Below are 25777 nucleotides of genomic sequence, written 5' to 3'. Positions count from 1 at the left end.
GCGCAGAAAGATAAGGTGTCATCACTCGAACGTCAGGGTTCCCAGTTGGAGAAGCACGTCTAAATTTCGCCCAGCTTTGCCTGCCATGGCCACATGCCACATGCTTCGAGTGATGTTTTTACAAAACATTGGACTGCGTGCGGAGCTTTTCTTAAAAAGAAACAAAAAATCGGCAATAATCACTTGGATGAACTTTGACCTCATGTCCTTAAAATTGAAAAATCTACCTATCTACCTATCTATCTGTTTTTTAAAACTGCAACCGTGGGAAGCAACAGATGCCGCTTTGCATTTTCCCCCATTAAGGTTCCCTCGCAGCGTTTATGATTAGAAGAGAGATAATCCCGGGATATCGACCCGACAGTCTGCCCACACATAGAACACAATATCCCCTTTCTTGCAGGAGATATATGTGTCAGAGGCTAACAGCTTTTGATTTTCAGTAATGCTATCTGATCATTTTCCTAACGTTGGGAAGTGGTGGCTTAGAGCACATTTAAAAAGCCAGAGGAAATAAGGCTGAATACATGGTTTATGTGTTGTTCTGCATTTAAAATTACATAAATGAGCTGGAGGGAAAAATGTCTAAGTATCCTGAACTGAAACTACAAATTATCATAAATCCTAAATACTATCGTTCAAGCAATACTTCTGTAACACCGTAAATATCGACGTTTACCTGCAGATTCTCTAACAAATGTTTCCTAAAGTTTTATATATTTTGTCTTCCAGCTTATATGGTTTTATAATATTATAAGGAGGTGACCCGTAAGAGACAAAAAAATGCCAAGGAAATGTCAAGAATCATTCAGAATCAAAGAAATTCTCGACTTTATTCCACGTGTTTTGTTTTTTTTTTTATTGTAAAGGGTATATGAAACTATAGGTGAATCTTTTTATGTTTCATCATTTATCGCAGAGTTTACATGCAGTCTCTCCCCAAATTAAAATGCAAATAATTATAACAATAATATCAAGGGGTTAGAATATTTTATCTTATCACGGCCCCTATGAGACACGTTTAACTGGCATACTCCATCAGCCCAACCTCCCCCAAACAAACAAACAAACAAACAAACAAACAAACAAAAATAACCGTTTATGGCTCTCTTTAAAAACCCCATGTAAACAGAAAGGCGATGGGTACCCTTAACTTTGTGCCCATAGAGTCTGGTGATAAAGGTTAATCTAAACCCCTAAAATAACAACTGTAGGCTAATAGTAACAAGAATTAAGACACTTTATTGTTATTGTTTTCAACAATATAACATATTACGTTTTTACATTCCGGTAAAGTTTTCTTTCTTTCTTCCTTCTTTTCTTCTGTTCTTTCTTTTTATCAATGTTTTATCCCCAGCCCTGCAGCAAAACAAGCCATCTCAAAAAACTACTACTTTTACTTACTTTTTCCAAATTATATTTTCCTCAAGCGAATTAAGGGGGGGGGGGGGGGGGGGGGGGGAGTTCGGTAGGGTCCTGGTAAGTATATTTGGAAAGTTCTTAAGTGCTCTGCTCTGAACTCTTGATTCTAGAAAATCCCCAAAACAAGGGCTCGTTCAGTTTGGGGATAAGAGGAGGTGTTGCGCTCACTGGCAGGTTTTCCCCTCTCCACTTGTTGAAAAAGATTTTAAAGGTTGAATATGAGACTAAATGATTTGTTACGGTGGCTGTTTTCGCAGTGTTCCAGTATGTCTGCCTTGCACCGTGCCGCAAGTGCTTGAAGCTTAACTCACACCACCTCGTAAATTATTTTCCCCAAAAAATGGCGCTCTCCGTCTCCCTTCAGTGACGGCTTTTAAGAGCCGAGGTCCACTAGATTAGAAGACATAGGGTTCAGTATGGTGTCATGATGCAATGAGTGGTGATGGTGCATCGAGTCTGGGCCGCTGGGTACCGGGATTGCGCTGGGTCCCGGCGGGGGCGCAAGGCCATGCAGGGACGGTAAACCGGGGTTTGCGCCGAGGAGCTGAGCCGGACTCGGAGACGTATGATCCGGAGTCCCAGAAGGTGTTTTATCGTCGTCCGAGCTCCCCAAAATAGTTTTATTTCCATTAATAGAAGAAGTCAATGGGTTGTGACTGTTGCCGTTGGAGTTCTCGTTGTTTTCTCTGCGAACAGAAACCAAAGTCACACATCAGTTTGGTACAAATGCGGAATTACAACACTGCGAAAAAGTGCATAATAACCAGGCAGATTTAGGTTAACTGAAATTTTCATATCTCGGAGTAAAATCTACAGGAACAAAGACACCAGCTAATTGTAGCCTAACATGTTTAAGATTGCATTAAAAATATGAACATGAACACACACTTGAATTAAAGTGGCACACACAATTCTGTTGTGTTTACTAGAATATTTATTGGGTTGTGACACATTTACAACAGCCATAATAATCTCATTAATGTATCAGTTCTTAGTCTGGTTATTTATTAATGTTCACACGAGAATACGTTGAGGCACGTGTGCCCAGATGCAATCACTCAGCCAGCAAAAATAATTAGAGGCTCAATTCACTACAGAAGCGCTATGTTAAATAGTAGTAGAGAGTGACTGGAAGATAATAAATCCATCTGACTACTGAACTTGCATGAAACTTTTAGAGCAAGTTAATTTAACCATAGTGACCTGTGGAGAAGCTCAAACTGAGCAAGTCCTCGGCCACTCGAGGAGAGCTTGTCCACAGCTCTAAATAAATGACAGGCCTAATCATTCTGAAACGCGTGCGTACTGCGTATGGCATAGTTCATAGGTTTGCTGTGAGGCTTTTCTCAGTGGGAAGACATGATTTACGTGGAGCTTTAAGCCCGAATTAGTGGCCAGGGGGTGAAAGAAGACACCGACCCAGTGAACACCTGACAAAAACACATCTCCCACACCTCTCTACATGCCTGACTGTATAATTTCCAAACTCTGAAATGGGCAAACGACTCATAATGAAATGTCAGCCTGGCTGATATGAAGGCCAGACAACAAGCCACATCAATTACACCGCAAAACATCTTTCATACGTGTTCTGATATGTTTCCTTGCATATACTATGTGTTCATCCAGTGTCTGTAATTCACAGTAGTCTGCATATATTTCTTCTCTGATCTTAACGTGAAAGTCAAGTTTCACGTTATAATCAGTGTGGTTACTAAAACATAAAAGTGGGGTAAAAGCAACTTTTATAACCTTGTAATTTACCTGACAACACGTCTTTCATTTCGTGCGTTTCAACTTTTAATAGGGGCTTATACAGTTATCACAGAAATACACACAGTGCAACTTTAGTTTGTGGCGATTGAATAAGATCTGAGAATATGTCCATGCTATCTAAGTCAAATACATTTCCAGATGTAGGTCAGAAATTTATTTTTGCGTACAGAGTCAGCAGTGGCAGTCCGTGACTCAGCAACAGTTTGGAACTACCTCCTATGTTTTACTTGATGTGACAATGATAAAAAAAAAAAATAAGATAATCTAATCTGAGATTAGCGTCTGTTTTAAGAAGTAAATATACTCCTACCTTTCCTTTGCCTCAGCCGCTCGATCTCTCTGCCGTCGGTTTTTGAACCAGTTGCTGACTTGCGTGGTCGTGAGTCCCGTGGCCTCGGCCAGCTCTCTTTTCTCCCGTGGGGATGGATAAGGGTTGTGCGTGTACCACTCTCGGAGGATACTCCTGCTCTTCTCTTTAAAGCAATAGCTCGTCTCCTCTCCGTCCCAGATAGAGCGGGGCAGGGGGAACTTTCTCCGGACGCGGTACTTCCCTACGGCGCCGAGCGGACGGCCTCTCAGCTTCTCTGCCTCGATGTAGTGCGCTTTGAGCCACAGCTGTTGCAGCTTCGGGTGGTTGTGCGGCGAAAACTGGTGGCTCTCCAGGATCTTGTAGAGCTCTCGGAAGTTCCCCCGATGAAAAGCAACTACGGCTTTCGCTTTGAGAACACTCTCATTTTTGTGGAGGTGCTCGCACGCCGGGAGGGACCACAGAAAGCGCCCAAGACGCTCGATGTTCCCCCCTTGCTGGAGGACTTCGCAGACACAAGCCACTTGTTCTTGCGTAAAACCAAACGTCGGAAGCATGGACATGGCGACAAGTAAACCAATACAGATTATATTGTACCTTACTTCCACGTCTCTCCTCTCAGTGTCTCATTAAATCAAAACGCATTAAGTCCATACGCGTCAAAAAGTCCCCAAAAGAGTTACCTAAAACGTAAAAGTGCCCAAGGTTAGGCAAAGTCCAACTGCGTATTATGGAATAAGCTCAAGTCCGTTCAGCCATGCGAAACCCCAGGCGACTATTCTCCATAAAGTTGCTAAGAAAGAAAGTTGCTACTCCTTCCACCGTCCTCCACCTTTTCTATGCCGTTTCAACATAAACTACTCCCGGAGACCGGGCTCGCTGGCTCGTTTTAATAATATTATTCTAAGCTGGCAAGACAAGCGATTATATGAACTCTGATTGGTCGGTTATCTGACCCACGGATGGTGAGGATAAGACAATAGCCTTAGTCAAATTATTTGCCATGGTTACCCTGTCACTCAAAGTAACCCGATATGCTTTGAGGTGGCTCCCTAGCAAAATCAACCTGATTGTTCCCTTCACGACCAGCCCGCCTACCAATAGAAGAATTGCTCAGATTTTTCCTTCTAAAACACTTTTTTCTTCCCCTTCACGTTGACAGACACCTCAGGCAGCCAAAGAGCGTAAAGCTGTGAGGAGCGTGGATGAGTAGAGCGGCGTTGATCCCACAGCCCGGGGAAGGATGGCGCCAGAGTGCACGGAGCCTGGTGCAGTTTGTCTTCATGTCCCTGGCAGCTCTCACAAATCAATCAAGATCTCCTTAATGCTTGGAACTTTAAAGTTAGTGTCTTCATTATTCCAAAGACGTGAAATAACTGTCAACAAGTGACAGATTGTTACACGGGTTTGAAAAAAAAATGCTGCCACTTCTTTATAAAGTATATTTTTCTTCTAGTAAACGAAAAAATATAAATATGACCAAAAGTGAGTCAGACTATTTCTGCTCCCGAGGATTGAAACGAGACTTAAACTCTAAGGTGCTGATGTAGGAGTGCAGTGAACCATCACCCGATTTGTTAATTATAATATTCACAAACCGGAATTCTATAGAGAGGTATTTAAAATAACAAAAATACGTTAGAATAAAGTTTAAAAAGTTATTTGTTTTACAAGCAGACTTTGTCTAGTCATACTCTCAAATACGTCGTATCAGTTTTAGACCTAAATAAACATGACATTTCTATATTAATAGCAACTAAAGAAATCTTATAATTTTTTTGCGAAGTATGTGTTGAGCTGAAGTGGATTATGCATGTGATGACAAAGATTATGAATATCTAAATGAGTGGCGAGGAAGCAGCTGCAGGAGCGCACAGATAGGCAAACAATCTCAAGGTGTGCAGCCGCTTCATGGGGAAATAAGGTGGTCGTGTGCGCAGTGGAGTGTGCGGGACAAAGAGCGGAGAAGAAGGAAAGTCTGGCAGGCGACAGCGAAGAAGAAAAACGGCTTCAATCAGCACACCGGTGAGACAAATATTTTCGTCCGTATTTCTGTCATCTGACTCACGAGGTTTAGCGCATCAGCGAGTAAATTATCTCAAGGACTGACATATGAGATCTGAAGACAAGACCTAAGTAATCATTTTAATATGACGATTACATTTTTTTTGAGAGTATGGCTGTAAGGAGGGGAGCTTATGTGAAAGTGAAAGGTGTTTAAGGGTAAAATGAGAGGAGGTTTTATAGTTAACTGAGGAGAAGTGAGTGATGTGAGGTATTTATATATATGATAGGACGACCTAAAAGAAACCGGGAGCAGCCAAACTTGTGCGCAAAAACTCAGGTTTCTAGTTGGACTCAGGTACTCGAGGGCATGCGTGCGTGTTACTGACTGCTGAACCAAAGATTGACCAGTTGGTAGATTTCTATCGCCTCACCATGGGACCGCTTCATTAGAGATACGATTGTCAGGTACACCCACCCTCGGTGTCACATCACTTCACACACACACACACACACACACGCACACACACACACACACACACACACACACACACGCTCATCATCATGTTCTCATCATATATTATCAGTGCAGAACTAAAAAGCTTGGAGAGATTCCAGAAAGAAACGAGGTGCTGACGGCTGTGAAATAATGGTATGAAGTGTACAGAATTATTATTATTATTATTATTATTATTATTATTATTATTATTATTATTATTATTATTATTATTAGATGTTGTTGTTGCTGTTAACATGATTTAATAGGAGCAGTTTCGTCATAGGCCTACTTGAATTTTAGAATTTTGGAAAGGTTGCAAATAAATTACAGCAGCTACCTCAAATCTCAGGCATGTAAAATTAAAGTGGTATTGTCGGTCGAAATCATTTAAGTAAGTTACCCAATCCACAGTCCACCATCCATCCAATCCATTGTCAATATTTCTCGCTAAGGCAGTGAGGCATCGCAGCCGCTGCTGTTTTTCTGTTTTTTTCTCTTTTTTAAAATTAAATTAATAAATTATTAAATGAATAGTGTAATTGTGAAATTGGTTCATCACCACAGACGAAGGCTCCTGTAAGAGAAACCTCATTCCTGTTTCCGCCCTGTGTCCTCCCTCAGTTTAATAAATTGACTTTGGTTTCGCCTGAAGCCCAGTTCTCAGAGTATTACGGCATTAGGCTGACTGACGGTAATCGTCAGGGGACCGGCACCGACCTGGCTCGCCTGGATAGTGAGAAAATTAAAAGGGCAATTTAAACGTGTAATAATAATAATAATAATAATAATAATAATAATAATAATAATAGTTTACATATATTATATTTAAATTATAATTATATTTATATATTTTTTTTTAACTTCACCCTGCGCTTGCGCTTTTAATTCAGACTATTAATAAAAATCATTGTGAGGCCTGTAAAACAAAATTTGACTGATATGAAATTTTAAACCGATTTCAGATAAAGCTTATCATCTCAACTCATCTAACGCAAACACCCAAACGCCTCGTAATCGAGTTTGATGATCGAGGTTCTCCCAGTGGCGAATGTGCTGCTGCGATTACACCGGCAGCAATCCAAAGAAGTTACTCTGTACACTCAAATATTTGTGATGAGGCTAAATAATTTGTTCGTTTGTCCTTACAGACTGATGATGCTCCCTACTGAACTCTTTTTATTTTCTCTTTCTCTCGCTTTTTTGTCTTGATCTCAGCTTAAACTTCAGCACTGAAGATTTAACGAGAATAAGGTCTGAGGCTACATGTGAGCACCTGTTCAGTTCAGTTTATCATAAGTCTTTGTGTTACTCTCATGTGATCACCTTCTTACAGGTATTCAGTCTAATTTCACGTCTCTGTCAAAATAAGTTTACATGGTACCAGACCTTTGACATAAAATTCTTTCAGATAATCTTACTGTCCCACTTGTGTTTTTGACATGCTCCTGCTCACACTGATATTTGTTATTTTTTAAAATGCCTGTTACATCTCATTCGCTGTGCATTTGATAGGTTAACGATTAGAAATGTCCATAGCCAAATCAGAGTAGAGTTAAACAAGCACTGACAATATGACTGCATATACAAAGTATCTTCATCGCAGTGGGATTGGCCAGGTCAGATCTTTGTCTATATATCGGCAGTGACAGGGGTCCGATGTCTGGCTCTTGACAGTGTTTGTAAACCACTTGTTTCCAGGGATCAGTTTGATCAGAAGGATCTGTTTCTGAAATGGTAATTATTACAGCTGCTGATGAATAGAGATCATATTTCTCCTAATAGCCAACCCCCTATTTTCACAGCCTCCCACTGCTCACCTCAGCCACTCTCCACCACGACCTCCTCTAATTGAGCTGATTATTGCAAGATGTATGTGTGCATGTGTTGTATAGACTGTGTTAACGTATACAGGAATAGGATGTGGCTTGGATTGGGTAAGACTGCTGCTGAATACACTGACCTGAGACGAGCACAACACAAGCTTGATAAGTATCAGTTTTTTGGGAAAGACATCCAAATGTTAGATAGAGGGAAAGAAATTATTAAAGCCAGAACCTCTGTGTCTATACTGGTTAAGGGGATGTGAATGAGGGCCTATCCAATAATTGGTTGTTTACATCTATCTTGTTACCCTAGAGGCTAGGGCTATCCTATAGCACAAGGAGGAGATTTCACTAAACCACACATGCAAGCAACAAGGAGGGGGTCGTCATTGAGGGGCGGGGCGGAGAGGGGTGGGTGAATTTGCTTGTGTGGGGTTCCTGTGTTCATCTCATGAAAGGCTCTGACCGGTTGGCAGGTTCATCAGATTGGACGGTTTACATTTCAGGCCCTCTCTACACTATACGGGCCTGGCAATTTAACTGGCAGTTAAAAGGTGAGTTAAGCATCACCTTCAGTTGATATTCATCACAGAGTGCACACACTCATAGCAGCATAAACAAAATCAAATAGGAAAGATTTTCTCAAGCACCTTCTTGTTTTACTTGAAGCCCAAGCTATAGTAGGCCTCTATGAATTTAGTATGACAGCAGTATAAATAACTATAAATTTTAACTAAAAGTAAAAGATTCGGTCTTAATTATTTTGCTTTGTTTAGGTTGTAAAAGCTTTTGAGACATCAAGGTATTATTGTAATCAACCATGGGCTAAAAATGCTTTGAGTATTCAACAAGTCTGCCATATTGTCAGTTGGATCCCTCCTGGATCTCACATAAAATAATCAAGAGGTCGTACGCGACAGATAAGTATATGGACCAGCTACCAGGCAAGATAGTTCGTGAAAAACAAAACAAAACAAAACAAAACAAAACAAAACAAAACAAAACAAAACAAAACAAAACAAAACAAAAATTCCTACAATTAAAATCATTCTGTGCCTCATACAGTTTAATGTACCATATTAATCACCTAACACCCCACTGTCCCCTCACCACCACCACACTGCTCTGTAACATGCCTATACCAAAACTGGAGCTGGTCTGAATACTGGAGCAAATCGCTACAAGTGTGCGTTTTTCTGCAAAGCTGGTTAACAGAGATTATATATGTGCATCTGTTTTGTGTGTGTCTGTGTGTGTGTGTGTGTGTGTGAGAGAGAGAGAGAGTTGGTTGCTGCTGAAAGTAATTTATTCGATCAATCACTCCATTTGATTCCTGTTTATTTTCAGGAGTTGCATGGTCACTTCAGCCACACACTGAGCTCTTTATGCACTGCCAAGGCTTTTCCCCTCAACCAATAAGACTGTATTTGGCTATAATTTGGAGAGGAGAGCGGTTCCAGCACTTCTCAGATATTTCATGGTTCCCTGCCTTTATGGTGAAATCCCCTCAGATCTGTTTCTTGTCAAACTGGCAGTGTGCAGGCATGCAGGTATACCAGCTTCATACATACACTGATTTATATCAGCGCTGTGGGCTTGTTTTAAATGACTGCAAACACGCTCCTGTGTGGAACTAATAGTTATCATCATACATAATTTGGAAAATAGGGCAAAGTATGCAGCCTCGTCTTTTAAAGGCATTACTATGAAGTAAGGATTTTATTTCTTTTCTTATTTTTATTTTGCCTACATTGGATAAGACTAATAAAAAAAACCTTTTTAGAGTAAACTTTTTGTTTAATCTTAAAACCTACAGTTGATATGAACTTTCATGCATAGTTGGTGCATCTTGTGATGCTGGTTGTTAACAATAAATTGCAAACCTAGCAAGAAATTAACTCGCTCCTTTGCAGTATTTTGTTACACCAAGCAACTAAGAAACTACCATGGGACCAATATGTAGGATCAGATAAACTTTGGTCTGCTCTGCATCAAAGTAGACAGAATGCTGGGCGGTATAATTGGATCATGATAACCAAATGCTTCTGATCATGTAATATTTGCAGCAGAACACAAAATACCTCTTTTGCCAAGAAATAGGAGGGAAGATTTTGCTCCACCCCTAAAATAAATATAAAGGGGACTTGAATGTGATACCACAAATGTTATTTCAGTGTGAAGAAGGTCAGAGCTTATTTTGGAAACTGGAAGCAGTAACACACAAAACAACATTTCAAATTACCCACAGAAATCTCTATAGCTCTCTGCAGGTTTTACAGTCCTGTCTGCTTGTTAAGTCTTTCAGTAAAGATAGCTTGGATGGCCAGGTTTCTATTTTTGTTCAAGAAAATATGTGAATTCATAAACTGAGTTTTCTCTTTGGGTTGAACCTGGGAGACTGTAAGATTCCTGTGTGAATCTTTGAGTTCTTACAATTGTATTTTCTACTTATGGCGAAAGTCTGCAGGATTTCCTTAATGTTTTTTCCTCATGCAACATTCTTCCTTTTTTTCAGTGCTGGAACTCGTATGTCAGGAAAGAATTTATTAAAAGCAACTGGAGTAATTAGCAACGCGCTAATGCTTGAATTTGTATCCATTCCTGTATGTAGGGTTTTTTACAGCACTTCGTGGTTTTAGTTGAAACACAAGGCCTGACCCCATGTCACTGGCCATATGGGCAGTAAATACTTCCATGATAGAGTCAGTGGTTGTACTGATACTGTACCAGAGAGAAATGTCTTGTTATATCACACTACACTGTGTATTTTATTGCATGGAGATGACAGACAATGACTTTTTAATGTGATTGGTGCTTTGTTTAACTGTGTTCTGATACACTGGCTTGAAAAGTTTACTTATTTAATTTTTTCTACAAACCTCAGTTGTATGTGCGCTTAGATACTAAATGCTAATGCTAGCATTGCAACATTCTCGAAGAAGCAAATCCATCATTGTCTTGTTTAGCAGGATTAATGCTAATAATCTTATACAATCTGGTGCCACTCAATAGCCCGTAATTTTCACAGTTTGTATTTTAACATTTGTTGTAGGAAATGCACAACTTGAGAATACATTTTATTTCAAAAAGTACTTAATTTCATTGAGATTTCAAATAAGTCACAAAAAACACAAGTGCTGGGTTACCTAAAATGAATGGGGCTATTTTTAAGGTCCTTAGCCACACCTGTTCATTTCCTTCTAAAGATTCGAAAGATAAGCAAAGTCAATAGGACTTATCCTCTGGGCACAGTAAATCTGCCAAGTTTCATGGAAATCTATCCAGTATACCTTGAGACTTTTATCTCTACATGCCAAATCTGTAAGAGACAGACAGAGAAATACCCAAAGTCAAGTCAGTTTCACCTTCTCGACACCATGGATAGCTGTAACAAATGCAAAAAAGTTGGCAATTCAGTGACTGAGATATTTCATTTTGAACCAAAGTGATGTGCTAAATAATCATAACAACATTCCCAAGAGCAATGCTGTAACCATGGATAATGATAATAAGAATGCAAACATGCACAAAGACAGATAAATTCTCTCAGACATCTGGTTGTTGTTTTCACAAAACACAAACCTCATCTGGGGACTTATTCATGGTGTCATCACTGGTCATATCACCCCAGAAAGCGAAGCGTAGCCTTTGGATAACATTGTGGTGCTGTTGCCTTGTCTTTGCAGTGTAGTTTTTTTTATTATCTTTTTTTCATGCATTCAGTAAATCTGAATCCTCCAAAAAAGCCCATTAAAATGTGTCTACTTTCATCATCTAAATGACTTCTCGGACTATGATCCAAGCCATCCATCAAACCTTTTGTTGCATTCTGCTCGCTATTGAGGATAACATGAGATATTGTGGAGATGAAGGCAAGTGTTTACTTTGTAAATAGAAGTGTGCACAGTGTGCCACTCATTTGTTTTTATATGGAAGCATTAGATTTCGAGATAGCTTTTTAATTCTGCCTGCGGGGTACATTAAATGCCTGCAAACCTTCGTCCAGGAAACTAACAATTATAGTCAATCGGAGCATATGGAAACCGCAGCTATTCAAAACAAAAGAAAAAAGGAAAGAAAAGAAAAGATGGGGCCTAAGCTGAGGAACTGCCTCATACATCATTACACAATATTGCTTATAGTGTTCCTGTTTATGCCCCTAATTCAACGTCTTACTTTCTAAAACTTTAGTTCAAATTAAATCTGGATTTGCACAGCTGTAACATTATTATATTTCTCAGTTCAAAAATGTCTCTTGAATCGGTGCATACGATATAGGTACTAAAAGCAAAGACTTATATTCTGAATGATCTTCATATGTATTTTCTCCCTGGACCATAAACTTTTCAGCTCCTTTAAGTCTATAATCTGCTAAAGATGTTTTTTAATGGCATTTGCAATTCTGCAAAAATCACAGTCTTAGAATATTGTACTGTGTTTAGGGGCTATAGCTGTGTGGGACTAGATCAGATTAAAGCCATTTCTTTACATAATCTTTCGACTTAAATGTTCATTTGGAAATATATATTTCTAAACACACAGTTTTACATTCCCTGTATTATCTGCAGCCTTACCGAAATTACGGCTAGATGAAGAGCTTCCTGTTCTTCCTGTTCTGTGTTTTGAGGCCAACGTCACTGTGACCTTCTCACCCTGATTTCTATATAGTAGCCACACTTCATACTTCCTGGATGAAAAAACAACAAAGCAGTAAATACAGCGCGGCCGAGCAGCAGGCTGAGTTAGCTCAGACGCTCACTACTCGCTAACTGAATCTGACTCCAACTGCCACTCACACAAAACTTATTTAAGTATCTTGTTCTTTAGTGATTTCTCGGAGGTGAGGGAACTGCCCGCTGAACTGAGAGTTTATTTTGTGTCAACTCTTTTTGCCACCATAAGCCACTGCAGTATTTTTAGATTTGCCCCAAAATCAAACTTTAGGTAAATTCTTCCGTAGCTCAGAGGAGAAAAGAGGCCATTACTGTATTTGAGTTTGCTATACACCAACCTACTGTGAAGCTATTTAGGATTTCATGATCAGGTTGCTTATTCTTATTATTAATGGTTTCCCGTTAATACAGTAGAGCTCATGACTTAAGTACACGTACAACTAAGTTGCCATTAGTGGATCTGCACGATTTTTTCATTGAGTGTATTATTCTCTGACATGCCTCTACAGACCACCCCGATAAAGAGCGAGACGAGCAGATAATGATACAGAACACGAGCTACGACGTATATCAGCTCTGGAGGTCCGTTCTAGTGAAGATGTGCGGCTGCTGGACGGTGAAGGGATGATGAGCTTTCACATAAGCAAGAGGGGGATTACTGTCAATTGCTCCTAAATTGCAATAATACCCGCTGTGGGGCCACCCACGCATGTGCTGAGAGACAAGTGATAAATTGCTACATATGTCCATTCCACAGTGGCAACTACTGATACCCGTCAATCTCCATTCCTCAATGCTGCCTGTCGTACGGAAACAAGCTTTTACTGTAAGAAGTATTAAAAATCTAAAATTTAAACTTGGTTATAAGGGTTCAAAACAGTGTGCTGTCTCGTTTCCTTAATATGCATGGCAGGCTAAATATTTTTGTGAAAATCATAAAAATATCTCTGAATAATTAAGATCTGAGAAGTAGTTGAAAGTGCGCCTTTTACATTCACCTTAAAAATCCAGTTAAAGTTTAAACAGGATATATAAACAGCACAGGACCCCATTTTAAAGAATTCCTCCACACGAGGAAATTCTTTGCCGCTCAAGATAAACATGGCCTATCGTGTTTTGAAACTAAAACCTTCTGTGTGTTCTCATGAAGGAATAAATGGTAATTATTTCAGATCAAATCATTCCTCTGCCAAAGAGCCAAGCAGATGGCTAATCCAGTCTCAATATCTAATCAGAGCAGTCATCCTAATGACAGTATAATTTCATAAGAGGCCTTTGTCTCAGAATATTCAGGAGCAGCATGGGGAGATCGGAGATATTCATCATCAGCACAGATTGGAAACAGGCTCTAATAAATGACACATTTGCTTCCTGCCTGTCTGTGTAAGAGGAATGGTAGAATGCAGTGAATGTGGTACAGTGGGCTTGATTGTGTTGGTGTGTGTGTGGAGAGGCGGTGGCATGGTTGGAGTGTGTGGGTGGTGGACAGCTGCTGCACGGCTCTCCGTGTGCTTTTCTGAATATGCACATGTATGTGTGACATGCGTGCTGGTGTGTGTGCGTGGATGTAAAGGATGTGTGTGTCTTTCAGAGTTTGGTTTAACTAATAGACGAGGCATTAATGTAGAATTTACACCTTGAGGTCAGGGCAGCAAAAACCTAATGAGTGCATGCCATGCAGCTGGTGTCTCAAACGTGCGTGTCTTCTCTTGCAGTTGTGTTTTAGTGCACTTTGATCATTTTCACATTTGTTTTTCTAGAGCAACAATGATGAATGTCTAATTCAAAAAAAAAAAAAAAGGAATAAAGAGAAATGACAGCTATAAAATCACATGCGGCAGTAAAATCCAGTCCTGTTCCCGAGTGTGCATCGCATGGAGACATCCACCTGTGAAAAGACATATTATTTACAGCACTGCGGGAAGTCACAGCAGCCCAGCATGGACAGATAAAAAATATATACACGCATGAAGGCAGGATATTCTTTTAGCCAGCTCAATGCACTGTGCTGTTTATCATGTCGAGTCTCAGCTCGATATTTCCGGCGAACTGCATGAAGCCTGACGTTGTGCTTCTACCTGGGGAAGGAGTGTCCTGGGGTCAGGAAGCGATTGCGACACACACACTCACACAAACACTTGTACACAAACACTGATACACAGTGAACTGGGGCCTGACTTCCTTACTCGTTCGCCCGTTACAGACGAGCAGACGTTAAATTCATTCACCTCGCACACGCACACACAAGCACAGATGCGAGCTCCAGGTTTGCATTAGGATGACAGAGGGTGGAGGCGGAGTCATATTTACATCAGCCAGTGTAATATTATCAATAAAAGCCAAGAGGACAGCAGCTTGCCATAACTCACTTAGGCAGGGAGTAACACAGCTGCTCAGAGTTCATCTTCCTCTGACTCAACAGAGGGGATGAAAAGTTACAGCAGTGACAAAGAAGCAGTGGGGAAGGAAAAAGCAACGACACAGAAAGGATAGATTAAGAGAGTGTGTGATACTAATTTACAGACTGATATCCAACCTAAAGCTATTTTACCAAGTTGGAAAATAATAATAACTAATTGATTTGTGTGTACTGTTATTATTTCAGAAAAAATGAAAGGCCTACAAATGCCTTGTTTTTGCTAAACACTGATTTAAAAACCAATAAAACTGACAAAAATAAACAAGAGGAAATCAGAGCTATAAAATGATGTGTTGAAGGTGATCGACTGACTGTCAGTCTAAGTGCAGACTAACCTTGCAATCAACTTTTTCCGTTTTTGGTTTCAATCTTTGGGGATGTAGTTCATGGCTACATTATTATGCCATATTGTTGCTCAGCACAAGTCACTTGTCCAAATAATTTCACACATTGCTGTGAGAATACTGTAGCAAACATACATCATGCAGTTTGGAGCACAGGTGATTCCACTAAACATTAGTTTGATCACATATCGTATTTGCCATAAACATAACAATATGTAAGGATTTCACACACGCTATATCACCCAATCATCCATCTAATTTAAAAGGGTGTTCATTTTAAAGCTTGTCAAAAAACATCTGATTGCATGAAGAAACTGATTTTTTAAGTCAAGGACCGCGGTGAGCTGTTAACTTCAATGCAAGTCAGTATGAGTTCACTCTCATGCATGCTGCTAACTTTTTTTCTTTCTTTTTTATGTGAAATTAGGTGTCACGTCTCATTTTGGAAAGCTGCTCCTCAAAAACTTCATCACTGGCCTCCTAAGATTCACTGCGGACGCTGGCTGACCTCAGAGAGTGACCTCTCCAATCATAGATCAAAGCCGTCTGCTTCCCAGCTAGTCGGGTTAATCAGAGGACCACCCTGAAGAGCCAATCAGGTAACATCTTACTGGACTTTAAGGAATTATGCTGCATTTGACAGGCATACGTACATTTCCTTCAGTGATGTACTGGAGCACATGTTTGAGGTTTATAGGTTTTTTTCTAAGCATGTCAGTGAATCTGTTTTGGGGATCAAGTGCTTTGTTTTCAATTACATCAGTCATAAGTCCTTTTAATTTGCTTACATTAGGCTTTGAAAGACAAGGGCATGCACACAAAAGAAGAGTATGTGACCCAACTGTAGCAGAAGAAAAATAATTAGAAGCTCATACATAAAGTAAATAACTCTAGAGGGCTAAAGCCTCATATTGTAAAATCACAAATTGCTTTTTGTTTTACTACTTAGAGTAGTTTCAAGAGCATTATTGAAATACAAATTTACAGTCTGAAAATAATGTCCAAGATCAAATATTCCAATCAAAATGGTGCCCGAATAGTGTGAGTGAAATGTGTGTAAGTGTCCATGCAAGTGGTTGTGTGTGTTGTGATGCTAAGAATGGAGCACTTGTATCACTTGCCCCTGTTTCAGGGGAAGTGACATGAGATACTTAAAGACCAAAATTGCCTCACTTAGCCAAACAAACTGGCTCTCCTGACACACACACACACACACACACACACACACACACACACACACACACACACACACACACACACACACACACACACACACACACACACACACACTTCAACACACCAACACAATCTTACATGCACACACACATCTAGAGCTCTCTAATGGCCAATAAACTCAGGATGTTCGTTCCTCCTCTCAGGCTCACAAAAACGAACAGCAAAAATTATGAGAGTAAACGGATTCCACTGTAGCTCTGCCTAATGACCACACACACACAAAAACACGTACACACAGTTTGTGTGTGTGTGCGTGGGTCAGTGAAGGCTGAGGCAGATAGGATGTACATAATAACCCTAACATGGCTTTTATAAGCCTTCAGCTCTTTTGAAACGACCTCGACTGGGAGAGAACCCAGGCCTGCATATAAAAATACTGAACATACTAGAACATGACTTTGAAGTTCCTTCTGCTTGACATCAACAGAAGAGATACCCATGGACACATGTGTCCAAGCTATTATAGCTAACAGGAATACCTTTTGAGGTAACACTTGATGATAACCTCTGCTTATAAAGTCCAAATAATAGTTAATTGTACTTTAATAAATTTTTATTTTGCTTCTTTTTTTTTTAAACAATGAAGGTATAAATATTAATATTTATATAATTAGTTTATAATGCATGTTTATCTATATCATCAGTTTGTGTAATACAATAATAATTTATGAATTATAATGTTTTATTACCACAGCTATAACAAATACACTTTACTAGTATCAACATTTTATATTCTCAGTTATGCCTTTTTAATGATTACCACATGTTATTACCATTTAATAGCAGATATTTCATTACTGATCAGTGAGCCAGTTCTCATACCTAGAGCTTCAAATACTGCCAGTACTGCCTGTAATTTAGCGTTGGTTCTGCAACATGGCAATAGCCAGACTAGTGTTATTTCCCGTTGACAGTATTTTTATCCAAATCACAATCTTTTCCTACGCCTAACCAAACGTGGTCTCAAAACCTCACGGAACCTCGAGTGAAAGTAAACAAAAATGAGGGAAATTAAAAAATAAACAACAATCTACATGCGATTCACCCCAAACGTCTTTTTACAGATGTAAACACAAGTAACAACTTTGTAACACTCTAATAACTAGTTGATAAAATTATTATCACTTCATTATTTGTTAACAGTAACAACTATTAAATAAAGTTTAATTATGAATTTACCAATTTAGGAATTAAGGTCATTTCAAAGTGTTTCCATTCAGGCTGGACGTGATAACGAACGACAAAATGTTAAAGTCTTTAAGAATTCAGAAACTCAAACATCTTACTCTGACTCAAAGTCATGAAACAAACGGTTGTAAATGGCATACCAACACATATCTACCCTTCTAAAGTCTGCACATAAATAACAGTATAAATGTTATAGAGAAGTACAAAAAATACACCCATGGAGTTTTGATACTGAGAAACAGACATCACTCCCAAAAATTTACAGGGCATTTCCTTCCTTGTGTTAATACTCCCACCTCTCCCATTTGCAAATTATTGTCCAGTCTCAGCTGGTAAATTCCCTTTACCTCCAAAGGACAACTTTTTTTGCTCTAATCTCACCACAAATTTAAAGAATTCTGTCATTTTATATGGATGGGGAAAACATGGAATGGGTCATGTGCACTGGAATCGTGTGCATCTCTGTGTGTGCGTGAGTGAGTGTAAGACTGAGACAGAATTCAAGCACCACCCCCCAATACTTCTAATGGTTTCTTTCAGGACCATATGTCCTTTGCGTCAGCACAGCAACAGTACGGCCTCTACAATTACAGTCGGCTTCGGTGTGAAAGACAGACATGTTGTATAATAGGAGGTGGGAGGTGGAAGGTGGAGGGCATTAAGTTATGTGTGTAGAGCAGGAGGGAGCTGCAGAGCATTTTTGAAGAAGCAGATCTCCCTGTATTGCTTTACCATCAATAAATCTTGGAGCTTGCTATAGTGCTGACATAAATTAGCCTCCACCTACCCATCTAAAACCTAACTACTACCTAACCCCCCCCACCACCACCACACACACACACACACTAAAACACCACCTCCTACTACACAAACCCTGTTTGAAACTTTCTTGAAGCTTTCTTCTTGCACACACATGCAAAACTCACAGCAGCAGAGACACCCACGGAGTTTGGGGTAATTAGTAGTATTTCTCGGTGGTGAGTGCATTTCCTCCTCAGGGTCACTGATAGCAAAACGCTTGTTAAACTTTATATTCCCTGATGGGGTGAGAAAGAGTGAAACAGAAGGAGAGTACACTCTCATTAACACAGTCCTCTGTGTGTGTGTGTGTGTGTGTGTGTGTGTGTGTGTGTGTGTGTGTGTGTGTGTGTGTGTGTGTGTGTGTGTGTGCATGTGTGTGAGTTTGAGCGTGCATCTGCAGCTGTCTGGTTGATGTCTCCATGCTTATAACAGGTCTTATAATGGTGAAAGATACTCATTAAGCTAAATTATCAAAGTCAGATTTCATTAAAGCAACAAGCAAATACAAAATCAATTATTCAAAGGATTTGTCTCAATTCTTAAATATATATATTGATAATTATTTACAAAGTTGTTTGGAAAACTAGATGGGAAAAGGCTATAAAATTATTTAAGCCCTATATTTCAATTTTAAACAGTAGAAATACAAAATATTAAATGCTGAAACTGAGAAATGTTTTTCTTTAAAAGGCAAGGATATAATCATTAATTTAATGATGACAACAACAGAAAATATTAGAGAAGTGGAGTCTCTTAAAACCAAAGATGTGGAAGGATTACCACTTTTTGGGAGACTGTAAGAATTCACAAAGTCAACATTCAGATTTTTGTGATTTTATCATTATCAGTAAATATTATCATTAAAGTATTGTTATCCCAGAGAAGACTCTATACAAGCTGAAAACTAATACAGAATGGCTGCATGGCCCTCAGGCACCATTGTATTTGAAACAGACTACAGTGGAAATTATTGCATAGGCTCAGGACCTGTTTTAAAAACCACTGTCAGTGAATACAGTTTATTTCTGCATCCACAAATGTAAGCCAAAACTCTATCATACAAAGACGAAACTAAACTGGTACAAACAAGATCCAGAAACATTGCTGCATTCTCTGGGCCCAAACTTATTTTGCATGGACTGAGGCAGAGTGGAAACTGTCCTGTGGTCTTATGAATCAAAATTCTTTTCTAGACACCTCATCCTCCAGACTAACATGGAGAGAAGAACCATCTGGCTTGTTATTAGCACACAATTTAAAAAGCCAGACTCTGTAATGGTATGAGGGTGCATTAATGCTCATGGCATAGGTAACCTGCACATCTACGAAGGCGCCATTAATGCTGAGGATTATAAACAGGTTCTGGAGCAATATATCACTGAGAGAAGATCTGGTTTATTTTAACAAGACAATGCTGATTCTAAATATATTACAGCAGCATGGCCCAGTAGGAAAAGGTCCAAATGCTAAACTGGTCTGCCTAAACTGGTCCAGAATTGTACCCCATTGAAAATGATTTGTGCATTATGAAAACAGATGACAAAGGAGGAGATGATAAACTGTTGAGCGACTGAAATGTTGCATCAGGCTGTTTGCAATTTAAAAAAAATCACAAACATTTTAACAGCTCTTACAGTGTTATTTAAAGAAGAAATGGGAGAAAACAGTGCAAAACATGCAGATGTCAAATTCAACATTAACATTTTTAAACTTTTTTATATTGTCTTTATACTACATTTAATTGTGTAAAGGCTTGAAATTGTTTACAAATTATTGCACCGGTTTATTGTTATTTAATAAATTTTGTTATATTGTAGCAAAGTCAAAGAAATACACGTATAATAATTCTGTAATGACTATAATAAATCTACCTATAAGTATTACAAAAAGAAGGAATTTGAAAGACATAAAAATGAATAAATTATTCCCAGAGTGAGTACCTCTGTGTACACTGGCTAACTCCATCAACATCGAACAATTTTTGTGTTTTGTAAAAGAAGGATGTGGGAAATTTTAATGGACTCAGCAAAAAAGAAGCTGCACTGAGGCACTTTGACATTTTAAAACACACACACTTTTGGTGAATTAAAGAGATTCTGTAGATAGGTCTGAAAGCTTATCCTGTGCACCTCAGCAAATTCTAAAGCTCTTTTTCTTATGTGATCATTTTAGGTAATTTAATAAATTCCCAGAGCTCTGGGTGGAATTAGAAGAAGCTAGACTTTGGTCAGAGGAGAGCTTTTAAGAAAGCTGGGATCGTACATCAGAGGCCCAGCAGTCGATGGTAATGTAATGAACGTTTACATTTACCTGCTTCTCACCTTTCTTGTTGGTATATACCCACAATCTAAACTGCACTTGTCAAAGCGTCAGTCCAGTTTGTTTTCATAAATATGCTGTATCTCTTTTTTTTCCATCTCTCTCCTCCATGCTCCTGCTCGAAAAATTAGATATTTGGTGTTTTAGTGAAGGGCTTGAGGTGTGGTTAGCGTACGCATGTGTGTGTGTGTGTGCAAGCACGTTGGGGTTGGGGTTGCAGAGAGCTGCTCACGATGCCAGAACTAGCACTTCTGGTTGGAAAAAAGGAGTCTGAGTTTTCGTCAGACGTGTAGGGAAGACAGACAGGGCGAGGGAAAGGCTTTTTGAAAGTGCAGTCCAAAAGCAACAGAAAACACTCCCTCTTGACCATGTGGTCAAAAATGGGTGTAGAGGGAGAGGCGGCATCTGGCGTGATGCCTGGAATGAAAAGAAGCAAATATACCCTCCTCGTCCTGCAGTGAGCACCTTATATTGCCAGCTGCAAGCCGTGTGTAGACGAAGAGAGACAGGAAGGTAGAGGGAGAAACAGGTAGAGTCAAGAGCAAGACGCAGACAGACAGACAAAAAGCAGATCAGCAAGAAAGATAGACAGACAGACAGAGAGACAGATTCACATATAAAAGCGCCAGGAAGGAGTATACTGAGAAGTGTGGAGGCATATCATGAACAAGGTCAGAAAGACATAGCTTGGCAGAACAGGAAATGATACAGGATATATCTTCTCTCTCTCACTCGCTCTCTGTGCTCTCCAAGGCCTGTGCTGTAAGTGACAGCGCTGCAGAGGGAAGTTGACATTGCTGAAGTATGAATTTCACCCATTTGTGTTTTGCGGAAAACACGGAATCGAGGCTGTCTGTCTGGATCAGGGGCTAGGCCCTTGACCTTTTAATGACCCCTTCTGAGCAGACGGCAGGATTTTATTGGCCAGTCAGATTCAATTTATTAAACACTATGCAACTCTATTCGAAACTTCTTAGTTATTCTTTCCAAATGTGGTTGTGATATCCATTTGGAAATGGATATGAAAGATGTTCAGCGTCTTTTATGACCACTTTTGGACCTCTTACTTTACGTGCTTTGCTTACTGCTTTTTTAGATAAACCAGCGTGGTCGTGTATTTAAAAATAAAGGATATTTCTAAATACTGTATATATCATTAATCAGCCTGAAATGCTTTTTTAAGCCCAACACAAATCCAGCACGTGGTCAGAGAGTCAAAACAGAGCAAAGGTGTGATTACTTGGAAATAATTGGAAATAAATCAATACAAGGGCAAGCTTGACATCAAACAGGACATGTTTTTTAACCATGCGAGGTAAAAACTGCTCTAAATATTACGTTGAAATAAATGACTCATGCAGCAGAACCCAGGCAATAAGAGGCCTTAATCTGGAGCCCAAATAAAAAGCACTACATATCTGCATACACATGTATATTGACACACATGCATGGGCAGAACAGTGGGTAATACAATACACACAGCTATGGAGTGGTGGGGTAAAGTGAGACCTTCCTGTAATCAAAAGAAACAGTGTGCTATAATAAAGCCCATTTTGAAACGGTCTCTGGCCTGAGGGATCAATCCTTCTGTTGGAATGAGGAAGAGAAAATGGACACTAAGCTGTGTCTCACAAAAAGAACAGAATAGAATAAAGTAGAATAGAGCGCTACAGAAGTGGATGATTGCACCGTCTTAATAACACTATGTTTTGTTGACTTGAGATCTCGTTTCTGTTCTTCCTTTGTCCTCTTTTACCTTCTTCCCTCTTCTTTTGTGGCATCTTCTCTCCTGATGTTGCAGGTTGCACTTCGTTTGCGAGTCTCTTGGGCGACATCCATCAGCTGAATGGATAGAGGCTGTGCAACAGCAGCGCTACAGCAAAAAGAGGGCAGAGGGTATTACCTTTCCAAAAACCACAGAAACACCAGTCTGGAATCAATCTGGTATCACACTACTAGCTCTAAAACACACACAAAAACACACATTTTAATCTTTAACCCTGGTGAGTTTGCTCGCTGCAATTTTTCATCTGCGTGAGTTTATGCGTTGTAGTATCGTGTCAGGCCCGGGATATGGTTCTCTGCAATATCTTTGACTTCACCTGCTGCTGAAGCTCTTTACCAGAGCACTGAGAGTTAACTGCTGCCATAAATAGTCAAAGGAGTGTGTGCAGTGATCTGCGGGGCAGTACAGGGCAAAGATATATCTGACAGGAAAAGAGCAAATCATCTCTCCTTGCTACCTGCTGTAAAAAGTCCAGTTTCAATGCTTCAGATCAGCTTTCAGATCAGAGACCAGTTGATTTTGAAGAAATCCAGAAAAAGGGAAAGCATGAGGTGTCTCTGGCATACTTAATTTGATTTGTAAGGCTCTGTCTCAAAAATAGATCACACATGGGCAGAGCGTTTACACAGGCAAGTTCATCATTACATTACATACTCTGAAAGCTGTACTACTTTCCACCTTTGCTGCTGTGGAATTTTACATCAATTTCAATTTAGGATTTCTTCTGTATCTCTCTTTTTTTAATTTGTCTTTGATGTGGCAGCTGGTCAGTTATTGGATATAATATCACCATTAGCTATACTAGAAGGACAAAAATATTATTTTTAAAAGGCTAACTGTTTTATTTACTATGTGTTTCATCAAGCCATATGAAAAAGATATTTTAAGCAAAGTCGTGTTTACTGTATTTAACAGCTTTCATGACGAATGCTGATCATTTTTTTTGGCAAGCCTCCATAAAGCTCATAAGCAGGAATTATTTCCTAATTTGAACATGCTCTATTGAGTATTGGGTGAGACTCTGGGGCCGTAACACTCCAATAAATGAACAGACAGTGTATTGTTCCTCTGTGGCTCTTTGCTGCCTTTCCTGCTTAATTAAAGGTTAATTGCATAGAATAAGTCCGCATTTCTATTTCCATCGACGCAAAGCTGAGTTTGTGAGAGGGCGGCAAGGATATCTGGAATTTATCAACTTTACCTAACTCAGTGTGTGAGCAGGTACAAAACATGTGGGAGAGGGTATATGTGTCACACAGCATATGCACACGGCACACGAGGCACACAGACACACACAGAAAAATTCAGAACTCCCTCTGCCATTTTTAATCAAGAATTTGATCCCTCATTCCATCTGGGTGTTCTGACTTGGTGGGCTGCAGTGTGCACAGAAGAACACATGCATACGTGAAGCAGCTAAACACACACAGAAATACACACATATATACATGGAGATGCAAACACTGATAGATAATCTGTGGGGTGGCTAAAGCTGGGACCACCAACTGCATGCTGAGAATTTTGCCTCAGCCATCATGCAGCAGATGGTACTAGTCTATTATTCGACATGGGTTGCACACACGGAAAGATAAACACGTGCATATAAAGTTGCTTAGAAGCAATGCAATTAGCAAGTATTGGAAGAGCATGCACGAAGAGCTCTAGTATATTTCAGTGCAACTTCAATATGATCTCCCTGTTTCGTGTCTTTGTTCTGTTTGGGCTGATTTAGTGAGTAAATCCTTGTCCTTCTGTCAGAGGCCTCCTTATCCTTTTGTGATCACCTGTGCTCATTTAGCAAATAGGCTCTTGTGTGTTGCATGTGCATGTACGAGCACACAGGTTAAAAAGATAACATTTGGTGGACCACCTGCCAGGAAGCTCAGTTTGCTAAATACAAAGTCTCATCTTACCCAATACTGTGAGTGTGTGCATCGAGGGTTTACAGTTGACATGGCTGAATAGCAAAAGTGTTTGATTACTGATAAATGTTATGGAACAAGAACTATGTAAAGAAGATGAAGTGCAAATGACACATGCTGTGACTTTTTAGCAGTAGAGCTGACATTTGAGCACAAATCAAAACCAGACACAAAACCATGCAATTTCCATGCACAAGCCCTGTCATCACTTCAGTAAGATGTTTTTCCATACCGCTATAAACCCTAATTGTTGCTGTAACTTCAACTATTAAAAAAAACAAACTTAAATCACTTTATAGCGACCACGTTATTAACTGATTTGAATTCTTAAATGAGGCCTATGGCAGGATCACTCAACCACTTATCACCTTTGCTTATCATTAGTGCAGTGCCGCAAGGCAAGTGTTACTACTAAAATGGCCATTAACAAGTTCTGCTACCAGCTCTTTGCCCCATAACCTGGAGTGTCTACATCATTAGGTCTAACTGGCTTCACTGATCGTAACTCACAGGGAGGTTCACGTGCAGAAAAAAAGATGGAGACAGGTACAGATGGAAAAGGGGAGAATTAAAATGTAAAAATGCTCAGTCTTCTATTGCTAAATGGACTGGTTCTCATAGTCAACTTGCCTCATTTACTTTCCTTCTAAGCTCTTTCTAACAAACATTCACACACATTCGTCCATCAGAGAGCAATTTGGGGTTAGCATCTTGTTCAAGGATATTTGGCATGCACTGGAGCAGATAGGGAACGAACCACCAACTGTCTGATTAGTAGGTGACCTGCACTACCGCCTGAGCTACAGCCATTCCATGTGTGCATATGTGCATTACTGATGAAGAGTTAAAGACATTAAGGATGGAATTAACAAATTTTTGCTTTGGCGTAAATGTGTAAGGGTGTGGCAACATGTATGTTCTGTATTTGTGGGTCCACATGACTTAGAACCAGAGGAATTTTAATTGTCTGAAACAAAGGAGGATTTAATTTTTTCCCAGTACATCTATCTTTCACTCCTTCGCTCTCCTTTGCTTCTTTTTTTTCACCGTCCTTTCTTCCATGAAACAATAAAATCGTCTGGCCTCTAAGTTATGGAGAGCTTTTGAAGTGGCTAGAGGAGCCAGTAAATTTAGTGGGCACCTTTGGGAGTCGGTTCAGTGGTGCAGTGGCTGTACCTATATTTCATGTGTTCATGTGCTCGTGCCTATGTGTGTGTGTCTATGTGTATGTTTGAAAGTGTATGCGTGCTCACATGAG

General features: G+C 39.6%; 1 protein-coding gene and 1 long non-coding RNA gene across 2 annotated transcripts in view; one reads left to right on the top strand and one right to left on the bottom strand.

Moving 5' to 3' along the window:
* Window positions 1–1456: 1456 nt before the first annotated feature.
* six2a (SIX homeobox 2a) lies at window positions 1457–4659 on the bottom strand. The gene is made up of 2 exons (XM_006783610.3): window positions 3509–4659; window positions 1457–2108 (listed from the first exon to the last, which is right to left on the bottom strand). The coding sequence occupies exons 1-2, from the start codon at window positions 4066–4068 to the stop codon at window positions 1796–1798; spliced, it is 873 nt and encodes a 290-aa protein (XP_006783673.1). The 5' UTR covers window positions 4069–4659; the 3' UTR covers window positions 1457–1795.
* Window positions 4660–5348: 689 nt separating this feature from the next.
* Window positions 5349–25777, top strand: part of LOC118453725 (uncharacterized) — a 36892-nt gene continuing 16463 nt past the window's right edge. Inside the window, exons 1-2 of the long non-coding RNA XR_004843421.2 lie at window positions 5349–5530; window positions 15695–15866. This is a non-coding gene — a long non-coding RNA (uncharacterized LOC118453725). The remainder of the gene's footprint in view (window positions 5531–15694; window positions 15867–25777) is intronic.

The sequence above is a fragment of the Neolamprologus brichardi genome, chromosome 13, assembly GCF_056152115.1.
Source record: "Neolamprologus brichardi isolate AB-2024 chromosome 13, ASM5615211v1, whole genome shotgun sequence".
NCBI classification, from domain to species: domain Eukaryota; kingdom Metazoa; phylum Chordata; class Actinopteri; order Cichliformes; family Cichlidae; genus Neolamprologus; species Neolamprologus brichardi.
This window is presented reverse-complemented; position numbering and strand designations above follow the sequence as displayed.